At 37.3% G+C, this 22,910-nt stretch overlaps 1 protein-coding gene across 1 annotated transcript in view; it reads left to right on the top strand.

Moving 5' to 3' along the window:
• MCMDC2 (minichromosome maintenance domain containing 2) overlaps nucleotides 1–22,910 on the top strand; it is a 38,662-nt gene that overhangs the window by 5,406 nt on the left and 10,346 nt on the right. Inside the window, exons 5-13 of the mRNA XM_070392012.1 lie at nucleotides 314–509; nucleotides 1,126–1,248; nucleotides 1,366–1,470; nucleotides 4,913–5,038; nucleotides 7,652–7,889; nucleotides 11,532–11,737; nucleotides 13,184–13,350; nucleotides 14,361–14,540; nucleotides 17,402–17,544. Coding sequence (XP_070248113.1) covers nucleotides 314–509; nucleotides 1,126–1,248; nucleotides 1,366–1,470; nucleotides 4,913–5,038; nucleotides 7,652–7,889; nucleotides 11,532–11,737; nucleotides 13,184–13,350; nucleotides 14,361–14,540; nucleotides 17,402–17,544 — 1,484 coding nt within the window. The remainder of the gene's footprint in view (nucleotides 1–313; nucleotides 510–1,125; nucleotides 1,249–1,365; nucleotides 1,471–4,912; nucleotides 5,039–7,651; nucleotides 7,890–11,531; nucleotides 11,738–13,183; nucleotides 13,351–14,360; nucleotides 14,541–17,401; nucleotides 17,545–22,910) is intronic.

Raw genomic sequence — 22,910 nt, 5'->3', positions numbered from 1 at the left:
TTAGTGATAAATTATATTTAGCAATCACTATCTGGGCAGTAGAAATGTTTTATATCTTTTCAGTGGCTATATCCAGGAAATGTGTATTTTTTCGGGAAAAATAGTTAAAAATGATATTTTCAATTAAAATGTAAGATTTTAAGGGTTTTGCATCTTTAACTGTATATTTAAATATCATTTATGTTTAAAATTTTGGTTTCTAATAACACTAACAAATCATTTACTTGATTTACCCTACAAATATACATACATTATAATGCAAGTCCAATTGGATCTACAGTTTTTATTAATACAATTTTTATGTTCTTATTAGATTAATATCGTGCTGAAGTTAACACATTTACCTTCTCTGCCAAGTTATAGTCTTAATTTTTGTGAGTTTCGACTTGATTATACATCTCAAAGATTTTATATGATGCAAGGGATTGTGATTGCAATGACAACTGTAACCAAGTATACACAAGGAGCAAGATTTCTTTGTTCAGATGAAGCATGCCCTCTTTCAAAAGGTAAATATTAAAATGTAAAATCAAAACATTAAACAATTTATTGTTTAATCCTAAATCATGTTTACAATTAGTTCTAAAACATTCACAGAGTAGAAAGCATGTTAGAAAATTTGGTGTCTCTCAGTGTTTATAAGTTGAAATGCATTCATTTTCCCCCTCTCGTATACCAACTTAACAGGTGCTCTTGTATTGCTGAAGTACTTGTTCTCACATTGTTTCATACGTGTTTGTTCATGCTGTTCCCACTCCATGCAATATCCTCTCCCAGCCCTTTGGCTTAAGTTCACTTTAGTCCTCCAGGACATCTTTCCCATTCATCCTCATCTCTCAATTGGGTGGGATGCCCTCCTCTCTTCTCTCTGTAAATGAATATTACATACTGAAATTATGTTTCTTAATGCCTCCTATTGAAATTGTGTGTTTAAGTATCCATACACCAGTGCCTTAGCACAGTGTTTGGCAAGAAATAACCATCAATAAATGTTAATTGAACTGTTCTGAACCCACATGCAAAATTGAATTAATTATACTTTGAATTAGATTAATTTTAAAGAACTGAAAATGGATAGCTAAATCCAAAAGCAAATTTAGCTTACTTCTGTTCTCTTCTTTTCAGGATTTCAGTATATAAGAGTGCATGCGCCTGGTGCTACAGAATCTGCAACAGTAAGAAATGACTTTTTATGTAATCTGTGTTCTTCTTCACTTCAAGAAGACAGAAAATTTAGAGTGCTTGGTGGTAAAAAATGCTTTTACATTTTTAATTTTAATTTTCAATGTAGTGTCTAATATTTTAATGTGGAAATTAAGTTGAATAATATTCTAATAACATTCTTTTTTTGCTCTTTGTGTTAAGATAAACAGATAGTTGAAATAATTACTGCAAAGGCACTTCATGCTTTTCAAGGATATTCTAATACCCAGTCATTTAGGTTTCAATCTCTTACAATTTTCCTAAGAGGTAAGTTCTATTTGAGCTAAAAGCAAGTTGCTATAAAATACATAAAATATGTAATTGAGTTACTTGTGCTTTTACGTTATAAGTGGCACTTCTACACAGTTGTCCCCCTTTATCTATGGTTTCCCTTTCCATGGTTCAGTTACCTGTGGTCAACCATGGTCTGAAAATATTAAGTGGAAAATTCCAGAAATAAACAATTTGTAAGTTTTAAATTGCACACTATTCTAAGTAGCATGATAAAATCTCCTGGGATGTGAATCATCCCTTTGTCCAGTGTCTCCATGTTGTACACGCTCCCTGCCTGTTTGTCACTTAGTAGCAATTGAGGTTATCATATCAGCTGTCAAGGTATCACAGTGCTTGTGTTCAAGTAAGTAACCCTTATTTTACATAATAATGCCACATTCACTTAACTTCTACTTATATTGTTATAATTGTTCTATTTTATTAGTAATATTGTTGTTAATCTCTTACTGTGAATAATTCATAAATTAAACTTTATCATAGGTATGTATGTATAGGAAAAAAACAGTATATATAGGATTTGGTACTATCTGTACTTTTAGGCATCCCCTGGGGGGTCTTGGAATGTATACCCCACAGGTAAGGGGAGACTGCTATAGATGAAAAATAATAGGTCATCTTATTCTTGAGTGTTTTAAAGAGTCATATTTAACTTTGTGTCAATTATTCATTTAGTTATACAACATTCACTTAAAAAGATATTAGGACTTGCTATGTTGCAGCACTATACTAAGGCTCAAGGTCGTGATTATTTTATTTATGGGAATGATCTCCCATCAGTCTATGTGTGTGTCCTATGTAAATATCGGAGTTATTATTTTAGAATATAGGCTTCATGAGGGTAGGGACTTTGGTTTTTTACTGTATGTAAGGTCATACAGCTAGTACATGGCACAGCTGTAATTCAAACTCAGGCATTACAGTTTCAAAATATATGCTTATTAGTGGCCCAGTACATGAAATTTGTGCACATTAAAAGGGAATTAATTTAGAGGAAATATTTTAATACTGCTATTTGCCCTTTCTCTATAATAGAAGTGTCAGAGATGAAAGAAAATTAGTAAAATGTATATGAAAATCTTCCTCCTATCAGAGTCTGGGACATGCTGCGGGACCCAGAGTCAAGTCCCCGCCCATCTGCATGCTCCTCGAAATCGCACGAGACCCAGACCCGGCAGGCCCCACCCCCGTCAAGCCCCGCCAGGCGGGGAGTGCGGCCTGAGGTCCCCCAGCCTGGGCCGGGGCGGGGGGCATGCCTTGATATCCCCTGTCAAGCCCCGCTGGGTGGGGGGCGTGGCCTCAGATCCCTGCTGATCGCTTGTTATGGGAACCCCACCTCCGCTGTGGGCGCAGCCATCTTGTGATGGTGTTACTCGTGAGGGTCAATTTGCATATTACCTCTTTATTATATAGGATAACACTTCATTCTATTATATATTATTATATATTACATATAATCCATATATTACAATATCCTATATAATGAAAGGGTAATATGCAAATTGACCCTGACAGCCAAACAACCAGGATCGACTGGTCACTGTGATGCTCACTTACCACCAGGGGGCAGACGCTCAATGCAGTAGCCCCCTGGTGGTCAATGTGCTCCCACAGGGGGAGTTTTGCTCAGCCACAAGCTGGGCTGATGGCTGCAAGTGCAGCAGCGGTGGCGGGAGCCTCTCGTGCCTCCATGGCAGCGCTAAGGATGTCTGACTGACGGCTTAGGCCCGATCCCCCAGGAAGCAGGCCTAAGCTGGCGGGTGGACATCCCTCGAGGGATCCTGGACTGCGAGAGGGCACAGGCCAGGCTGAGGGACCCCCCCAAGTGCATGAATTTTCGTGCACCGGGCCTCTAGTATAAATATAAGTGGCTATCCAGCTTATATTTTAGTAGAAACCCTTTCTTCAAATAAATTCTTACATAGAACCTAAATAAATTTTTTAAAATTACATGAATAAAATTTGACTTTTTCGGGTTCAAATCAGAAGAAATAACCACTTCCTAGACTCCTTGCCCTCATCTTGACCTTTCCTTGACTTCAGGACACATCCATCAAACTCTAAGATTCCATGACACAATTGAAAAACTATTCATTTTTATTTTCCTTTCATTATTTTCTGTATCATTTAATTCATTGGTTCTCAACCCTCCTAATGCCGTGACCCTTTAATACAGTTCTTCATGTTGTGGTGACCCCCAACCATAAAATTATTTTCGTTGCTACTTCATAACTATAATTTTGCTACTGTTATGAATGGTAATGTAAATATCTGATATGCAGGATGTATTTTCATTGTTACAAATTGAACATAATTAAAGCATAGTGATTAATCACAAAAACAATATGTAATTATATATGTGTTTTCCGATGGCCTTAGGCGACCTCTGTGAAAGGGTCGTTTGACCCCCAAAGAAGTCGCGACCCACAGGTTGAGAACCGCTGATTTAGTTGTTGTTGCTAGTTTGGTTGGTTGATTTGAAATTTTTATTTTCTCAATTCTTGAGCCTGAGTCTTCTCTTCCAGGTCTACAGGGTACACCAGTATGCTCTCTGGAACTTAAAAAAAAAAAAAAAGAGCAAGAGAGAAAAGGATAAAGATGATGATCACTATTTGATCTCTCTCATAGAGAGAAGTTAAACCTTGTTTTGCCTTATAAACCTGTCTTTCCTAGCTTTACAGCCACCCAACTTCTAACTGTGTAATGGAAGGTCAAGATTTTTGGTATATGTTTTTTTAAATAACGTTTTTGAACTTGTGCAAAAATTTTGCCCAATATGTAAGTATGAGAGATGAATCTAGTATAATGCAAGAGGATAGACTTTGGAGATAGGCAGACCTAGATGTGAATTTCAGTTTTGGTAATTTTAGAACTCTGTCCTTTAAGAAGAATGACTTTAGCTTTGTGCAAAGCACTTAACCTCTCAGTTTCTTCATATATAAAGTGGGGATGACAGTATCAATCTTACACTTTACAGTTGGGTAATGTATAGAAAAGTACCTTGCCTGTATTATAGACAGTAATAGTACCTTTTAAAATTATTTTCTCCCCTAATAAAAGTATTATTTATAAGGTTATTTTTATTAACATTTCTTGTCATTTAATGTTAAAATATTTTATCTTAAGTAGAATGATCTTGTTTTTCCTTCTGACCATATATAGGAGACTACCTAGTTACTATGTAACTTGCTTCTTGAAGTTAGTTCATCATTGTCTATAAGTGTCAAAATTTATCAGCAATAAAATTGCCTCAATTTGCATAATTAATGCCATTCTATATGGATATTATACTAAACAATAGTATCCTTTACAACTAATTCAACTACTGAATTGTTACTAGTTCTAGATCTTTGAACCATATGATCATGTACACGTTTCATTTAGTGAACACATTTTCTTTTGCGTTTAATAATTTTAGATGAATTGGTGAATAAAATGAGTATAGGAAATGAGTATAAAATTATTGGGATTCCAACCTGTGTAAAAACTTTACAAACTTCTGTCTGTATAGAGGCAAACAGCATCACTTTTTGCAATCCAAAAGGTAAGGAAAGTGTTAGTATCATATATTAACAAATATTTAAATTTAAATCCATTTGTTTAGGAAATAAGTATTGGCTGCCTGTGTGCTGGGCACTCTTCTAAGCATGAGGGATACAGTTGTGATAGGACAGTTAAGGTTCCTACTCTGAAATCAGATGGTAGACAGTCAGTAAACCTATAAACTAATCAATAAGACAATTTCAGATAATAAATGCTATGAAGGAAATAAAATGGGATAATGTAGAACCTTTCCCATATGAAATCTCCTTTTTTTTTTCTTTTTTTTTAGCTAAACTTTATTTTGCTTTTGGTGTTGTTTTTTTTTATAATTAGCAATGAGAAAAATATTTCAAGGTACCAAGAGCTAGAGATTAGTCAAAAGGTTTTTCTACCCTAACATTTATTTTCTAGCCTTAACTAGCTAGATCTTAGCTTGTGATCTGAGAGAGCCCAATAAACTATCATCCTTTTCCTCATTTGAATTCTGAACCAACTGAGATATAAGACAAAAGAGAAAGGCAGATGGGGGTCAAAATATCAGCTATCTTACAATTTCTTTAGCATTTTCAATATAATTATGCATTAGGTAAACAAAAGTGGAGAGCAGACCTCTTTTAACTTGGCACACAAATATTTAAATGTAGCAAGGGCTAGTTAAATTTTGAATAGAGTTAGATTTTTTAAAGAATCCCTAGATAACCATCTGCAATAATAGAGACCTAAGTAGACTTTAAATGCAAGTTGATTCTAGATACCTCTGCTTATCTTGAAGAAAAAGTTTCTTAATAAAATTAAAATGTTGAAGAAAGAAAGGCACTAATGCACAATGGACATTTTAGTGATCTTTTAAATGTTTTCTGCTGTGAAGTGTTTCAAGATTTATTGATTTAGTAGCAGAACATGACTTATATGTAGGTGGAAAAGTATGCTTTCTCATGCTGAACTCCAGAATTAGGCAAATTTAACCACTCAACTGTGGTAAAAGCTACACTAAGGCAGCCTTCCTTGGTCCATGGACAGGGGTGAGTAGAAGAAATCATTGCTCTATGATGGTAGCCTGTCAGAGCACAGCTAGAGCACAGTTCAGCACAGGTGCCCTGAGTTCATATATTCTAAATTTGCTTGACTACGCCAGCTGTGGGGGCAGGTTCCTTCTCAAACCCTGCCCATTGCACTAACTGTCCGGGCCAAACCCCTCTGCCAGGGGCTGGACCTTTTTGGATGCCAGGTGGTAGACGGAGAAGCCATGAGAAGTTGTGGGTGTATAAGAATGAGTTTTTCATATAGAAGCCAGTGGCCACATAGCCATCAGACAAAACAGTCCTTCACAGCAAAGTCCCATACAGGTAGCCGCACACCAGCTGATAAACCAAATACATCTTTCTCACAAAGCAACATCAATCTCTGTACTCACGGTTATGATCTGAGCAGCTGCACGCTGCCCCTAGACTCACCACGGCACCTGAGCTCTCTGCCTCAGCAGCTTCCCCAACCTCTCCAGGCTTTCCTGCACACATAGGAGCTACATCCTCTGAGCCTGCCTCAGCTTCTCCCCAGGACACTGTGACTGGCTGGTGAACATGTATTATATCACTCAGACCAGTGGTCGGCAAACTCATTAGTCAACAGAGCCAAATATCAACAGTATAATGATTGAAATTTCTTTTGAGAGCCAAATTTTTTAAACTATATATATAGATAGGTACATTGTTATTAACTTAATTAGGGTACTCCTAAGGCTTAGGAAGAGCCACACTCAAGGGGTCAAAGAGCCGCATGTGGCTCGTGAGCCACAGTTTGCTGACCACGGACTTAGACAAAAGAAGCCTCTAGTCAACAGTTACATCAATAATTTTGGCTACAGAAAGGCACGCATGCACAGTGTACTGTGAGATCACTGTGGCCTTGCACCTGCATATGGTATCTTAGTCTTGAACACTCTGATTAAGGTTCCCATGTTTAGAGTGGCCTTGGCCATCTGGTGTACTATCAACAAGGCCTCCACACTCTAATTAGCCTTGGCTATCCTGTGACTCTGGCATGGTTCCCACATAGCCCAAAAGGAAGGAGAAAGTGACTAGGTTATACATGCACAGCTATTCTTCCAAAACTGACCAATTTAATTAAATCACTCATCCTGTCCAACTTGCGGGAGTTGGACAGAGTGAGGAAGTGGAGGTCTATAATGTTACCATATAGTATAGCACAATGCTTTCAGAATACTAGAGTATAAATCTGCCCTTTTAACAGCAACCGTCAAATATTTCCCATTCTGCTTTTTAGTCAAACATAGAAATACAGAAGCAAACACTGTAATACAGGAGCCCTGTGATCTGGCTTTGCTCAGATAGGTCTTAAAAGGAAAGGAATGAAGAATTTGCTTGCACCCCGCCACCAATCTCTGTAGACACTTGGGGTGACTGCTTCTTTTCGTGGGATAGAAATGATAGACCAGAGAGACCTCCAATCATAATGTTATCTATAAGAATTTTAATATGGCATCATTACAATAACTGTAATCTGGTGATAATATTTTAGATAAATAGAATTAGACATCTATCATGTCATTTTCTTGTTTTAAAACCCTTTTAAACATGTTATTATTTACTTTCAGTTCCTTCAGGAATTAGCGACAATTTCAGGTGTCTACTCTCTTTGACTTCCAGCTCATGCTGGAAGTTTACAGCAATACTTGCCAATATCTTTGCATCACACATTGTTCCTCCCGGGACTTACAATTTTCTCAAGCTCTGTTTGCTGATGAGTCTAGTTCAGACAAGAGACTCTAACAAGGAACTGGAAGATTGCCTGGATATTTTAATTATAACAAGTGATACTCTACTTGTAGACAGGTAAAATATGTGATAGGAATTTTTTCACATAGTAAATTGGTCACAGATTTGCATAAATCTTTTCCACGAGCATTATTACAAGACAAATATTTAGGACTTACCTGGGCAAAAATTTATTTAAACACTTATCAATGAAATTTAAAACTTTTAAAATATGAATTCGGATGTTTGCTTTCAATGTTTTGAGAATCTAACCGTTCAAAGTTTCCATCTGTTTCCCCACTCAGACCTTTACAAATAAATGCATCATTCTCAGGCTTCCTTCCTCCCCCATTCCCTGCCTTAGTGTTCTGCTTTTGTACTTTGTTTTTATTTTTTAAATAATCTCCCCTCTGATAGCCAACAAGCCATTTTCTTATTTTTCTTTAATATTCCACTCAGTAATACTGACTCACTATACCCGTATAAGGCTGTCAAAAGTGCCCAAATTACTGTTTTGGGAGTATCACTCTAACATTGGAATAAACCTTTACTCAGCATTTTGGGGCTCCTCACTAACAAGTACCCCTTTTTAAAAGTTACTTAATATTCAGAAAGTGCCCTAACCGGTTTGGCTCAGTGGATAGAGCGTCGGCCTCCAGACCGAGAGGTCCCAGGTTCTATTCCTGTCAAGGGCATGTCCCTTGGTTGCGGGCATATCCCCAGTAGGAGGTATGCAAGAGGCAGCTGATCAATGTTTCTCTCTCATCGATGTTTCTAACTCTATCCCTCTCCAAGAAGAATGAGTATTTTTTAAAAAATATTCAGAAAGCTAGGAATATGCTTATATTAATATCTTATATGCCATTATAAAGAAAAAAATCAAATATATAGAATGATTTAAAATTAAAAGAGCCCGGCTGGCGTGGCTCAGTGGTTGAGCGTCAACCTATGAACCATGAGGGCACATGCTCGGGTTGCAGGCTTGATCCCCAGTGTGGGGCGTGCAGGAGGTAGCCGATCAATGATTCTCTGTCATCATTGATGTTTCTCTCTCTTCCTCTCCCTTCCTCTCTGAAATCAATTTTAAAAATATGTTTTAAAAAATAAAATTCAAATATTTTTGCTGAAATTAAATTGCAATGTAAATGTGCTAACTGCTACAGATTGCACAAATTTAATTGGAAATAAATTTCGGCATCATTTACAGCTTGTCAAACGCTTCTATTATTTTTCTATGAAACTCCTTGATCATTTTTCACTTTTCTGTTAAGTTGTTTATTTCTTTTTTTTAAGGACTTAATTTTTCAAATCTTCACAAATCATATCTAATTTTATTTTTATTTTTAGAGAGCATGGAAGAGAGAGGGAAAGACAGAGAGAAATATTGATGTGAGAGAGAAACATCGATTGGTTACCTCCTGCACGAGCCCCAACCAGGGCCTGGGCTGGGATGAGCCTGCAACCGAGGTATGTGTCCTTGACCAGAATTGAATCTGGGACCTTTCGGTCCGCAGGTCAAAGCTCTATCTACTGAGCCAAACAGGCTAGGGCAAGTTGTTTATTTCTTATTGATTTGTGAGACCGCTTATAAATTAAGGCCCTTGTCTCCTTTGCTTTTGTCATTAACCTTTGACTTTTCCTGTGGCATTTGAGGCTGTGTGAGAGATTTGGGTTTTTTGTTTTGTTTTGTTTTTAGGTAACATTTATATATAGTGAAATCAGATCTTAAGTATACAATTTGATGAATTTTGACAAATCCATACACTCCTATAGCCATCACCATAATTAGATATAGAACATTTCCATCACCTTAGAAATTTCTTTCACTCCTTCCAAACAGTGCCTATCTCCACAGGTGATTTCTGTCACAATAGATTAATTTCCTGTTCTTGAACTTAATATAAATAGAATCATACAGTGCATACTCTTGTATCTAGTCTCTTTCACTCAACATGTTTTTGATATTGACCCAATTGTGTGTATTAGTAGTTTATTGTTTTTATTGATGAGTAGTATTCCATTATATGACTATGCCAGAATTTGTTTATCCATTCTTCTGGTGGTGAAGATTTAGGTTTTGCATGTTTTATTAAAAATAAAGCTGCTGTAAACATTCTTGCACAAGTCTTTCTATGGACATGTGTTTTCATTATCTTGGATAAATACTAAAGAGTGGAAATGCTGTGTCATAAGATAGATGTATATTTACCTTTATAAGACAGTGCCATTTTTCTAAAGTGGTTGTACAATGTAAGGTTACAGTTGATTCTATCCTTACCACTGAATTTCATCTTTGATGTTTCTCTCTCTCTCTCTCTCCCTTCCTCTCTGGTGTTGTCAGTCTTTCTCAATTTAACCATTCTAGTGTATATGAAGTAGTATCTCATTATGATTCTAATTTGCATTTCCCTGACAACTACTGATTTGAGTTCTTTTTCATGTGCTTATTGGCTACTCAATCTCCTTTTAGGAAGTGTCTGTTCAAGTTCTTTGCTCACTTTTAAATTGGGTTGTTCTGGATATGCTTCCTTTGTCATATATGTGTATCATGAACTGTTTCTCCCAGTCTAAAACTTAGATATCTTTGATGAACAGACTTTTTAGTTTTGATGAAATCAAATTTATTACTTTCTTATATGTTTATGTTTTGTCAGTTCTGTTTAAGAAGTGTTTGCAACCCCAAGGTCATGATTATGTTATTTTATGTTTTCTTCTAGAAGCATTGTAGTTTTCACTTTTAAAATATATTTTTTTATTGACTTTTAGAGAGAGAGGAAGGGACAGGGAGAAAGAGAAACATCAATGCCATCAATTGGCTGCCTCCTAACATGCCCCCTATGGGGGATCAAGCCCTCAACCTTTTGGTGCAAGGGATGACACCCAACCAACTGAGCCACACTGGCCGGGCTAGTTTTCACTCTTACATTAGGTCTGTTATCTATTTCAAGTTAATTTTTGTATATGGTTTGAGGTAGGAATCAAGGTTAATATTTTTGCTATATATTTCTCTAATTTTTGTATACCATTTTTTGGAAAGACTTTTCTTTCCCCATTGAATTGCTTTGGTACCATTGTTGAAAACCAATTGAACTGGATATAAACTAGTTATAATATTGAACTGGGTATAAATCATTTTGTTACCTGACAGGGACCAGCCTGGAGCAGGTTTGCCTCAGACCAGCCTGTAGCGTGTAGGTTATTGACTTCGTGTAGGAAAGATTTCACAACACTAGTCCAAGTGATTTTGAAAGTATGTTTATTAAAGTTGGGGATAGTGAAACAAAGGAAAGTTTTAGGATAGAAGAAGCAGCAGGAGAGAGAGCTGTGGTGCTCTGCTTTGGTTCCCTCCTAGAAACATAGGAAAGAAGTGAGTCAAGTCAGAGCTGTTGTTAGCTCATTCAGAAGTTAGCCAAGGCAGGGTTGCTTTTAGCTCACTGTAAAGTCAGAGAAAAAGGGGGCCTTGGAGCCCAGTCAGTGCAGGTCAGTGGTTGAGTGTTGACCTATGAATCAGGAGATCACGGTTCGATTTCAGGTCAGGGCATATGCCTGGGTTTCCACTGGAAGCAGCCAATCAGTGATTCTCTCTCATCATTGATGTTTCTATCTCTCCCACTCCCTTCCTCTCTGAAATCAAATTAAATTTGATTGTGTATGTTACACATTATGATTTCTGAAAACCAAATATTAAATAATAGTAATGAATAATTTATTTTTCCCTAGGCTTTTGAATTATGGTATAAACCTTGTGCCCCGTGGTGTACGTCATCCAGTCTCTACTGAAATTTTTCCTACTCTATTCAGGAATAATTATGGAACTGGAGCGGTTAGCATTCAAGCTGGCAGTGCTTTGCTAGCTAAAGGTGGTATCTGCTTTATAGGAGACTTGGCTTCATACAAAAAAGATAAACTTGAACAGCTTCAATCAGGTAAACATTTTTTTCAAATTAATTTTCACCTGTTTAACTTATAGTCTCATCATTGTCAAGGAGCTACTTAACAGTTAAGAGTGTATTGTACTTGTTTTAGAAACTGAGAATTATACTAAGTGGCATTTTTCATTTAATCTTTATAAATAAAAACAGAAAATTTTAATGGGCAAAATGCCTTTGCTCTCAGTTTATATTGAAACAGATTTATTTCCTTTTCTTACCTGATTACATTAAGTAGGACTTCCAATACGATATTGAAAGCAGTAGTGAGAAGGGACACCTTTGTCTTGTTCCTGGTCTTAGCAGGAAAGCTTTGTTTCTCACCAAATATGATGGGAAACTTAAGTATGATGCCAGCTATAGTTTTTTGTAGATGTTCTCTTTCAAGTTGAAGGAGTTCCCTCTATTCCTAATCTACTGAGAATTATTTTTAATGAATGAAAGTTGGATTTTATCAAATACTTTTCCATATCAATTGATATAATAATTTGATTTTTCTTCTTTAGCCTGTTGATATTATGAACTACATTAGTTGATTTTCAAATGCTGAACCAGCTTTGCATACCTAGAATAAAGCCCACCTGGCTGTGGGGTATAATTTATTTTTGTTAATCCTCACCTAAGGATATATAGATATAGATATAGATATAGATATAGATATAGATATAGATATAGATATAGATAGATATAGATATACATATAGATAGATATGTTGTTGTTGTTAATCCTCACCCAAGGATATTTTTCCATTGATTTTTTTAAAATATTTTTTTATTGATTTCAGAGAGGAAGGGAGAGGGAGAGAGAGATAGAAACATCAATGATGAGAGGGAATCATTGATTGGCTGCTTCCTGCATGTCCTCCACTGGGGACCAAACCTGCAACTGGGGCATGTGCCCTCGACTAGAATCGAACCCGGGACCCTTCAGTCCGCAGGCCGACGCTCTATCCACTGAGCCAAACTGGCTAGGGCTCCATTGATTTTTAGAGCGAGTAGAAGGGAAAGGGAGAGACAGAGAGAGATATCGATGAGAGAGACATATTGATTGGTTGCCTTCTGCATGCACCCTAACCAGGGCCAGGGAACCTGCAATCAAGGTACATGCCCTTGACCGGAATCAAACCTGGGACCCTTCAGTCCATGGGCTGACGCTCTATCCACTGAGCCAAACCAGCTAGGGCTATACATATATAATTATTTAAAAATTTATTCATCTTGTGATGGACACTTGGGCCGTTGTTAGTTTGGGGCTATTGTGAATAATGCTGCTATGAACATTATTATACAAGTATCTGTATAATAATGCAAAACAATCTAATGTACTTGTGTCTTTACTATCTAAAGTTTAGACAATAACATTCTATATAACAATATTTTTTATTGATTTGTAGATATATAGACCAAAATGAACTTAATAAATGGGTAATGTCTTTTGACTTAGTTATGGAAAGCAGAAGCATTACAGTGTACATCCCGGGAAAGAAGTTTGGGGATGACACCAATCAACAAACGACTTTTCCCATTCAGTGCAGTTTTTGGTCTTTCATTGATATGGATTCAGCTTCAAGGAAAAATATGCAGAAAACCAACACTCTAATTGGTCAGATGGTAAGATATATGCATATTTTATTACTAGAGGCCCAATGCAAGAAATTTGCACAAGGGGCTCGGCTCTCGGCCCTCGCAGCCGTGGCGACTTGCCTCGGCCCTCGCAGCCCCGGCTTCGTCCAGAACAGTGGTTCCCAAACTTATTTGGCCTACTGCCCCCTTTCCAGAAAAAATATTACTCAGCGCCCCCTGGAAATTAATTTTTTTAATTTTAATAGCAATTAAACAGAAAGATATATGTATTAATGTTTCTACCTTTTTTGTAAAATATAGTAAAGAAAGGTGTAAATTAGAAACATTGAAGTTTGAAATTATGAAACTATTTATTGAACTCAGAATAGAAAGGTAATACAAAAAAAGTTAAAACAAATGCACCTGTGGCCATCACCGCCCCCCTGGATCGCTGCAGCGCCCACCAGGGGGTGGTAGTGCCCACTTTGGGAATCACTGGTCCAGAAGGTCATCTGGAAGGACATCCGGAAGGATGTCCAGAAGTTTGTTTGGCTGTCCAGACTAATTACCATATTACACTTTTATTATTATAGATTAGAGTTGTTCAGGGAACTTAGCCACATATTTTAATGTTTTTGTTGTTCTTAATGTTTTGTTATTATCCCATTTCTATACTTAATTGGATACTAGAACTAAATAATGACATAGTGTGAAATTCTTCCATGTTTTTTAGTCATGCCATGCAGATGTCTCTGCTCATTAGAAATTTTTATTTGAATTTAGTGGAAGTTTTAATGAATAATGTATTAATAAGTATTAGAAAATACTTAATAAAGAGCAGCTTTAAAAAATTAGTCACTACAAAGTTCTCAGGCTATTCAGGAATCACTTTAAATAATAATTAGTAATAGCAAATCATAATTATTATAGTTATCAGAATATAATTTAATATAAGCAAATCTTATATGAATAATTCAAATAATTTAAAATTTATTTCCTAAGTCTTTGTAAAAATGCCCGAGTTTAATGTTTGCCTTTTATGTTTTTGTTTGATGTAGGATTGCAGCTTGATTCCAGCTAATCTTGTAGAGGTATTTGGATTATTGATTAACTGTAATGAATCATCTCCTTGCCACCCATTTCTTCCTACTGTGCAACATACTTTAAAGAAAGCCATTGATCCTGAAGGGCTGCTTTATTTAGCTTCTAAACAGTTTACAACAGAAGATTTTGAAAAGGTAAAAAGAGAAAAAATGATTACCAAGAATACTTGTGCTAATGTTTTTCAATTTAAATTCAATTCTCTTTGAGCATTCAGTTTTCTGTTTTTAGGATTCATTTGTTCCAACTTTCTGCTAACTTTTCAACATTTTAAGGACATTGCATAGAAAATATTTAGAATTATAGTTAAATAAAAGGACATAGATATTAGCATGCCCATCCTAGATATTAGCATATATAAGGACATAGATATTTAAAAAGTTGAGTTTATTCTTTACACCACTGTCCAAATCACTATAGCTTAAGGAATCTCAATGAAAAAAAATCAAAATAGAATATTTCTATAGAAAATTATGATAAGAGGCTGTATAGATATACTGTTATTTACATTTTACAGACTATTCAAAGGTATTTTCTTTAGATGACTGCCTTCAGCATTCTGACTTTAGGAAATATCAATCATGACTCACTAGGTCATTTTAATGTCCTGACATGAAAACATTTGTGGCATATTCAGAGAACCTGAGAATAGATGATATAAATTTAATAATGATTTTCATTGTTATTAAAGATACTCAAATATTTGTAAGTGAAACCCTTTTAATAGTAACTATTCAGAAATCTGTCCACAGTAGAGTTAAAGTATCTGAGCAGGATAGATAAAAGGCAGAGAATATTGGGAAGTTGGAATGCATGAGTCATTAAATTTTGTTTTGTTATCTGCCTTCCTTATAGGCATATTGCATGGGTAAAAGGTTGAAGGGTGAGGTGGGCTTAAAAATGCATTGTGAGCATTGTTTATTCACAGAGATTAGAACAGAAAAAGAACAATATTGATAATACAATAAAGGTCTTTTTGTTTTTTGTTTTTAGTATAGAAGAAAAAGTAGTTTGTCTCTAAGAATTAATATAGATACACTAATGATCTGGATAAATTTTCACCCAGTTTTTCCATCAAAAACAAAAATATCTATGGGTTTATTAATTAGTCAGGACTTATTGAATACTATATATATACTATATATATATATATATCATATATATATGAGCCTACGTCTTATTTTTTTAAATTCTCATAGAAACAAATTTTCTTTTTTAAATATCATTAACTGAGATATAAATAACATACATGAAACAATTAAGTGATCATTTATATGCTAAACTGAGTGGCACTGACTATAAGTATTTTAGGATTTCAGAAAGGAAGATAGCAAGTAGAATGTAAGAGTTGGGGACATTTCATAGAGGAGATGAGACTTTGGTAGGGCCTTAAGAAAAGGTAAGATTTAGATGACAGGAAGGATGGGCATGCTAAACAGAAATAAGAATAGGAGCAAAGACATAAAAGTAGAAATGAGTATGCATGGAAAACTATGAGAAGACTTGCCTGACTGGAGCAAAAATTGTATTATGGAGACACTGGGATTGGGATTTGGCAAATTTACAATAAGCCTTGAAAAGTTCAGGCAAAGGAGTTTATAGTTGATTTGTCAGACTGGAAAGAACAGTTATAGACTTTGCTAGTGAAATAGTGAAAATGATTTCCCCAAAAGATAAATCTGCCTATCACACAAAACAGATTGGATGGAATATGTTGCAGCCTGGGCTCTCCAGGAGGTGGACTGAGATGGAATTTAGCGTACCATTGTTTACCAGGGAGTGCTCTCCTATCAATACCTGTCCAAGGGAGGAGGAAGCAGGATTGGACAGAGAGGGAGTCAAGCTGTGATAGAGGCCCAAAGATTGCCTTTGCTGGCCCTACAGTGAGCTCTGGAGCTAAGGAGACCCATCAGCGGTGTCCTTTTTTTTAAAAAATAAATAGAGGGGTTTACAACACCCTCCCCCACTTACACCTCAGTGAATCATTTGATATGGGTTGTCCTGAAGTAATCCCTGAAGAATACTGACAGCTAGAGGTGAAATACTGACAGCACTCCCAGAAGCTGGAGCAACAGTCTTTTTCTGAAGGGGGATATAGGTGGCAGATGACTGGGCCGCCAAAGGGTAAATAAAACCTAGAAGGGCTACTGATGTAGTTAATAGTATTATCCAGTTCCAAAGGTCTGGAGGGAACTGTGGAGTATCAGGAAAATAAAGAAGACAGGACATATTCAATCCAGAACATATCCAAATCCTTTTTTAAAAAGTTATCTTTAAGATATAAAGATTATAATTAATAGCAACATTTTTATGGTTAATTTTTCTATGAGTTTTAAAACCAGAAAACAACTAAGATTGTTGAAAAGTCTGGAAATTATGTCATTGAATAAGGACTTAAGAAAATGGGAATCACTCGGAAAGAAAAAAAGCACAAAACTCAGAGAAAATATTGATAATCATGTTGAAAACTTATTGTCGGCCCAAAATCTTACTGAGTCTCCAAGGCCCAAATTCATAGTAGTTAACACAATGCCTCCCACATTGCTAGTGTTCAGTTGTGTTCTTTAAAAGGAAGAAAGGGAAGTACGGAGGGCAAGCTCTAGGGCCAATGAGGGAAAGTTATAAGGAAATAAACTGTCAAAGAATTAAAGCTATTCAAAAGGAAATGAGCTTCTGAGAGAAGCCCTCCCAATGAAAGGCTCTGAGTGAGCCTTGATTCCATTGGAAACAAAGACTTAAAAGTCATTCCAATATGTTGCACAGAACATTTCTGCACCAAGAAGGTGGAAGAGGTTATTTGGGGTAAACTTTAATCTTACAAATATAAGACTCTGATTTAAAATGCTCAATGACTTTGGGATGGCCCCAGATATTTAATTTCGATGTAAATAAAATATGTAAACTTTAAAAAATAAAATGACAATATACTTTGCATTTTTGTAATATAGATTATATAATAAAGTCTGAGTCTCTTACATTTTTCACACTTTTAATTTAGCTGCTGGCTTTTGCAAAGAATTTGAATGTAGAATTCAGCTTGGAGGCAGAAAGAATGGTTCATGGCTATTATCTAGCAAGTCGCAGAATCAGAACAGATTCTATATTTGGATCAAAACTGTCAGCATCTGCATTAAAATATTTGTAGGTATTCACTGTAAAATTTTAAAGCCAGTATTAACTTTTAAATGATGTGCTTAATTAACTTATTTATCTATTTCATTTGTGGTTTTTTTTTTGTTTTGTTTAATTGCTGGTTGGTTGGTTTATAATTTACCTTGTTCCAAGAGAATTTAAGGTGAATTAACAATTCCTTTTATTGTTACATCATTTGAACCTCTAATTATTTCTTTTCACTAAATTAATTTTTATTAGACCCCCTGTGTAAGATGTGTCTGAGAAAAGTATATGGATTTCAAATACAAATGATTGTTTTTTAAAATGTGGCTGTTGACATTTGTCAGGAAGAAGAAATTTCCTTTACCCTTCTGGCTGGTCTAATAATTAAATTGACATAAAACAGAGTAACAGTCCTAACCGGTTTGGCTCAGTGGATAGAGATTCAGCCTGCGGACTCAAGGGTCCCAAGTTCAGTTCCGGTCAAGGGCATGTACCTTGGTTGCAGGCATGTACCTTGGTTGCGGGCACATCCCCAGTAGGGTGTGTGCAGGAGGCAGCTGATCGATGTTTCTCTCTCATCGATGTTTCTAATTCTCTATCCCTCTCCCTTCCTCTCTGTAAAAAAATCAATAAAATATATTTTAAAAAAAACACAATAAACAGAGTAACAAAAGTAAATAACCATATTTATTTATTTTGTAAATAACCATAGTTAATTATATAGTACTTATAGGAATCCCACAACATGAGGGGTTCAGGGATGGAAAGTTAAAGTGAGTATCTATGGCATTCTGAACTAAGGATAAGTAAGGTACCTTGAAGCTTCATGGGGGAGGAAGGTCATTCCCAGGATAGTAAGAAGAGCAGATGTTCAGGAATTACATATTTGCCTGTCCTAAGGACAGGTTGTAAAAAGTTACCTCTGATAATAACTCATCATGGGCAAGGCCCCAAATTTAAATTTCTTAATCACTGTTAACAGTTTTTGTGTATTCTTTCAGAAATTACCCCTTCAAATACTAGCATATACAAATATGTAATTTAAATATACGAGGTATAATAATACATATTTATTTTGAGTATGTTATATATTTTAGATGACTATGTTATTTAAACATTCATAAACATTCATATACATATTATATACATATAATATACATATGAATGTTATTTAAACATTCATATGTATATCTACACTAATAAAAGAGAAAAATGGTAATTAGCGTACGACTGCTACCCTTCCCATTGGCTAATCAGCATATCCTTATGCAAATTAACTGTCAGCCAAGATGGCGGCCGGCAGCCAGGCAGCTGGAAGCGAACATGAGGCTTGCTTGCTCCTGTGACTGCAGACTGCAACGTTCCCTGCCTGCCTTGCCGGCCTCTGAGCTGGCAGTTTGAAACATTCTAACAAATATAGCCGGCTGGGATCTCAGAGCTGAAGTTATACATTGTTTCGATTACAGAACAAACCAGCAGTGGAAGCCTCAGAGCTAGAGCCAGAGCTAAAGCTGGCCCAGAAGAAAAAAAAAAAAGAAAAAAAGGAGTGGTTGGGAGCTTCAGTCAAAACCGCCAGCCTGAAAGCAGCCCTCAGCTCCTCACCCAGACTGGCCAGGCACCCCAGTGGGGACCCCCACCCTGAAGGGTGTGTGACCAGCTGCAAACAGCCATCATCCCCTCATCCAGGCTGGCCAGGCACCCCAGTGGGGACCCCCACCCTGATCCAGGACACCCTTCAGGGCAAACCAGCCTGCCCCCAGGCCTCTATCCTATATAGTAAAAGGGTAATATCCCTCCCAGCACCGGGATCAGCGGAGCCGAGAGGTCTCCTGGCACCGGATCAGCGTGACAGGGTGCAGCGCCCAAACCCCCTGATCACCCTGCGGCTCTGTGTGTGACAGGGTGCGGCACCCCAACACCCTGATCGGCCCTGCTCTGTGTGTGACGGGGTGGTGCCCCAACCCCCCCCCCCTCCACGGGCCCTGCTCTGTCTGTGACGGGGTAGAACCATAACCTCCCCATCGGCCCTGCCCTGAGTGTGACAGTGGTGGCACCCCAACCCCCTGATCCGCCCTGCTCTGTGTGTGACAGGGGGCGGTGCCCTAACTCCCCTATCGGCCCTACTCTGTGCGTGACGGGGGAGCTCCCCAACCCCCCTGATGGGCCCTGCTCTGTGCATGAGAGGGGGGAGCTCCCCAACCCCCTGATGGGCCCTGCTCTGTCCGTGATGGGGGGGGGGGGGGCAGTGCCCCAACCCCCTGATTGGCCCTGCTCTGTGAGTGACAGGGGGCAGCGCCCCAACCCCCTGATTGGCCCTGCTCTGTGCGTGACAGGGGGTGGTGCCGCAACCTCCCCATTGACCCTGCCTTGAGTGTAATAGGGGGCGGTGCCCCAACCCCCGAATCAGCCCTACCCTGAGCGTGACTGAGGGTGGCATCACAACCTCCCCATCCGCCCTGCTCTGTGCATGACAGGGGGCGGCGCCCCAACTCCCCAATCAGCCCTGCTCTGAGCCCGACCAGGGGCTGCACCTAGGGATTGGGCCTGCCCTCTGCCACCCGGGAGCAGGCCTGAGCCAGCAGGTCGTTATCTCCCGAGGGGTCCCAGACTGCGAGAGGGCACAGGCCGGGCTGAGGGACCTCCCCTTCCCCCCCGAGTGCACAAATTTTTGTGCACCGGGCCTCTAGTTATAATATATAAATATATATTCATATGGATACTCTATTTTTGCCCAAATGGAATCATGCATGGAATATATAGTATACTATCACACTATCATTACATAAATATTTACCTCATTCTGTTTTAATAGCTGTATTACAGTTTTACTGTGTTGTGATGTGACTGTATCATAGTTTAAATAATTCCCTATTGCTAGACCATTACTTCATTTGATATAGATTAAAGTATAATCTCAAACAAATTATAAAGTAAGACCAGGAGTAAAGTAATCCATTAAATAAATAAATACCTTGTTATAACTGCAGTATAAAATAAGACAAGTGAGGGACCGGCAGGAAATGTCAAGTATGAGTCTAAAAGAGATAAATATGTTTAATTTCTCCCAATGGTATATTTATCTTCATAGAGCTGGGAAAAAATGCTAAAGATAAGACAAAGTAGAAATCAACTGTGATGTTTTATAATGGTAAACATAATTATATAATGCTTTCCTTTTTCTGAAGTAATATTTATACTCAAATCAGTACTCAGTACTCAAAGCTTTGAAAGTTATGTTTTCTCATTATGTTTTTTCTCTGCAGTAAAAAAGATGTTTTTTATTTAAACTCATATAGCCTCAGTTTACATTTGACTGTATTGATCCAAAAATAAAACAGTTAATTTTAATATGATAGCTCTACTTTTTCCCATTGTAGAAATAACCCCCAGGAGTGGAGATGGGGGTTATGAAGTAGCAAAGTAAATGAACCACTAGTCAGAAGAATTATAAACCTTGAATTTTTCTCCTACTTAGATAGACAGGTACCTAATAACACCACCCTAGCTTTTCTAAAGAAGTGGAGCTGAACAATACTCTCTTCTCTTTTCCTGAAAGGCTGTATACATATTCTGTCTGGTCAACATTTTTAGAAGGAGCTTGGGTGAGACAGCAGGAACATGATAATCAAATTTGTAAATAAACACCTCTGGAGAGCTCTTCACAGGTTTGAATGATGGTCTTAGTCTAACAAGAAGAAAATTAATAGGATAAATGTAATGTCCTCAGTTAGATCTCAGCCTCCCCAGTACAAGTGAATGGATGGGAAAGGGTGATAAGGCTTAGTATGAAAAAGACTTGAGATTTCATTCTTTTGATGGTTCATACGAGTAAACAATATAACATGGTTGTTAATAATACTGTGATTTGGGTTGCATTAATAGAATATAGTAAGCATATTAACATAACCAATGGACACAGACACTGGGGTGGTGAGGGCTTGCCCAGGCTGGGAATGGCTTGGGGCGGGGCGGGGGGGGGGGGGGGCGGTCAATAAGGGAAAAAGGAGACATATATAAAACTTTAGACAAAAAAAAAAAAAAAAAATAGAATACCTGGTATAGTAAGGAAATGTTAGTTCTGCCTCTCTCTATTCTGCTAGTCAAATCATACCTGTAATAATTCTATACTGAAAAGGAGTATTATCCAAATCTGCTCACTAGCCAGAATGGTGAGGGGCCTGAACATTATGTCTTATGACATTTTAAAGGAACTAGGGATATTTATCTTGAGAAAAGAAAACGTGGGCCAACTAGAAAAGTTGTATTTGAATATTTGAAGAGCTGTCACATTTAAGAAGTATTGGGCTTTTTCTGTAATCCCAGAAGACAGAACCAGGTACCAGTGGGTGGAAATTGCAGTGAAACCAATTTCAGCTCACATTTATATAATCTTTGTGGGTGAGTCCCAAGATTTTCAATCGCCTTATTTTTGAAATCATAAAACTCCTGTGAATTGTTATCCCCATTTCATACCTGAACTTCAAAATAATTGCAAAATTAAATAATTTATACAATGTCACACAGGTAGTGAGTTCTGGAGATTTAGCCCAGTTTTTTCTGATTCTCAAGTCCAACAATCGTTCATGTATATTATACACGCCTAATGAGAGCTTAAGGAAAAATTTTCAGGTAATCAAAGGTAGTTTAAAAAGAAAGGCATGGCCTGGCTGGTTTGGCTCAATGGATAGGGCATCGGCCTGCAGACTGAAGGGTCCCAGGTTCGATTTTGGCCAAGGGCACATGCCTGGGTTGCGGGCTTGATCCCCAGTAGGGGGCGTGGAGGAGGCAGCCAATCAATGATTCTCTCTCATCATTGATGTTTCTATCTCTCCCTCTTCCTTCCTCTCTAAAATCTAACACATATATATATGCATGGATTGCGTTATGATTCCCAGTGAATTGTAGGAAAAGTTCAAAAGAAACTAGACAATAATTAGCCTGGGGTGTTGTAGAGAAAATTCAATTAATTTGATGGGAGTTTGAACTTTAATCTCAAAGTTCTCTGCCAACACTGAAATGTCAAGATTCTATGAGGACTTCAAATAGATGCAGAACTGGAAGAAAATATTAAGGATGTATCTATAAGAGATATTTAGTTAGGTTAACTTTCCCAACTGTGTGTTTATCTGAACAGAATTTGGGGAAAGGGGGTATAGAATAATAACAATAAGCCAGGGTGGAAACCAACTCTTTGATAATAAGTCAGGATACTTGCTTGTTATAGAATAGTCTGTTCATCTTGGTAGGAAAAAAATGCTTTGGAAAGAAACTAAATTATTTTTGGATATATTTTTTATTGATTTCAGAGAGGAAGAGAGAGGGAAAGAGATATAGAAATATCAATGATGAGAATCATTGATTGGCTGCCTCCTGCACATCTCCCACTGGAG

Source organism: Myotis yumanensis, unplaced genomic scaffold (assembly GCF_028538775.1).
Source record: "Myotis yumanensis isolate MYYU_CA2020_CCGP unplaced genomic scaffold, mMyoYum1.0.hap1 SCAF_15, whole genome shotgun sequence".
Taxonomy (NCBI): Eukaryota; Metazoa; Chordata; class Mammalia; order Chiroptera; family Vespertilionidae; genus Myotis; species Myotis yumanensis.
The sequence above is the reverse complement of the archived record's forward strand: the minus strand, read 5'-3'. Positions and strand labels throughout refer to the sequence as shown.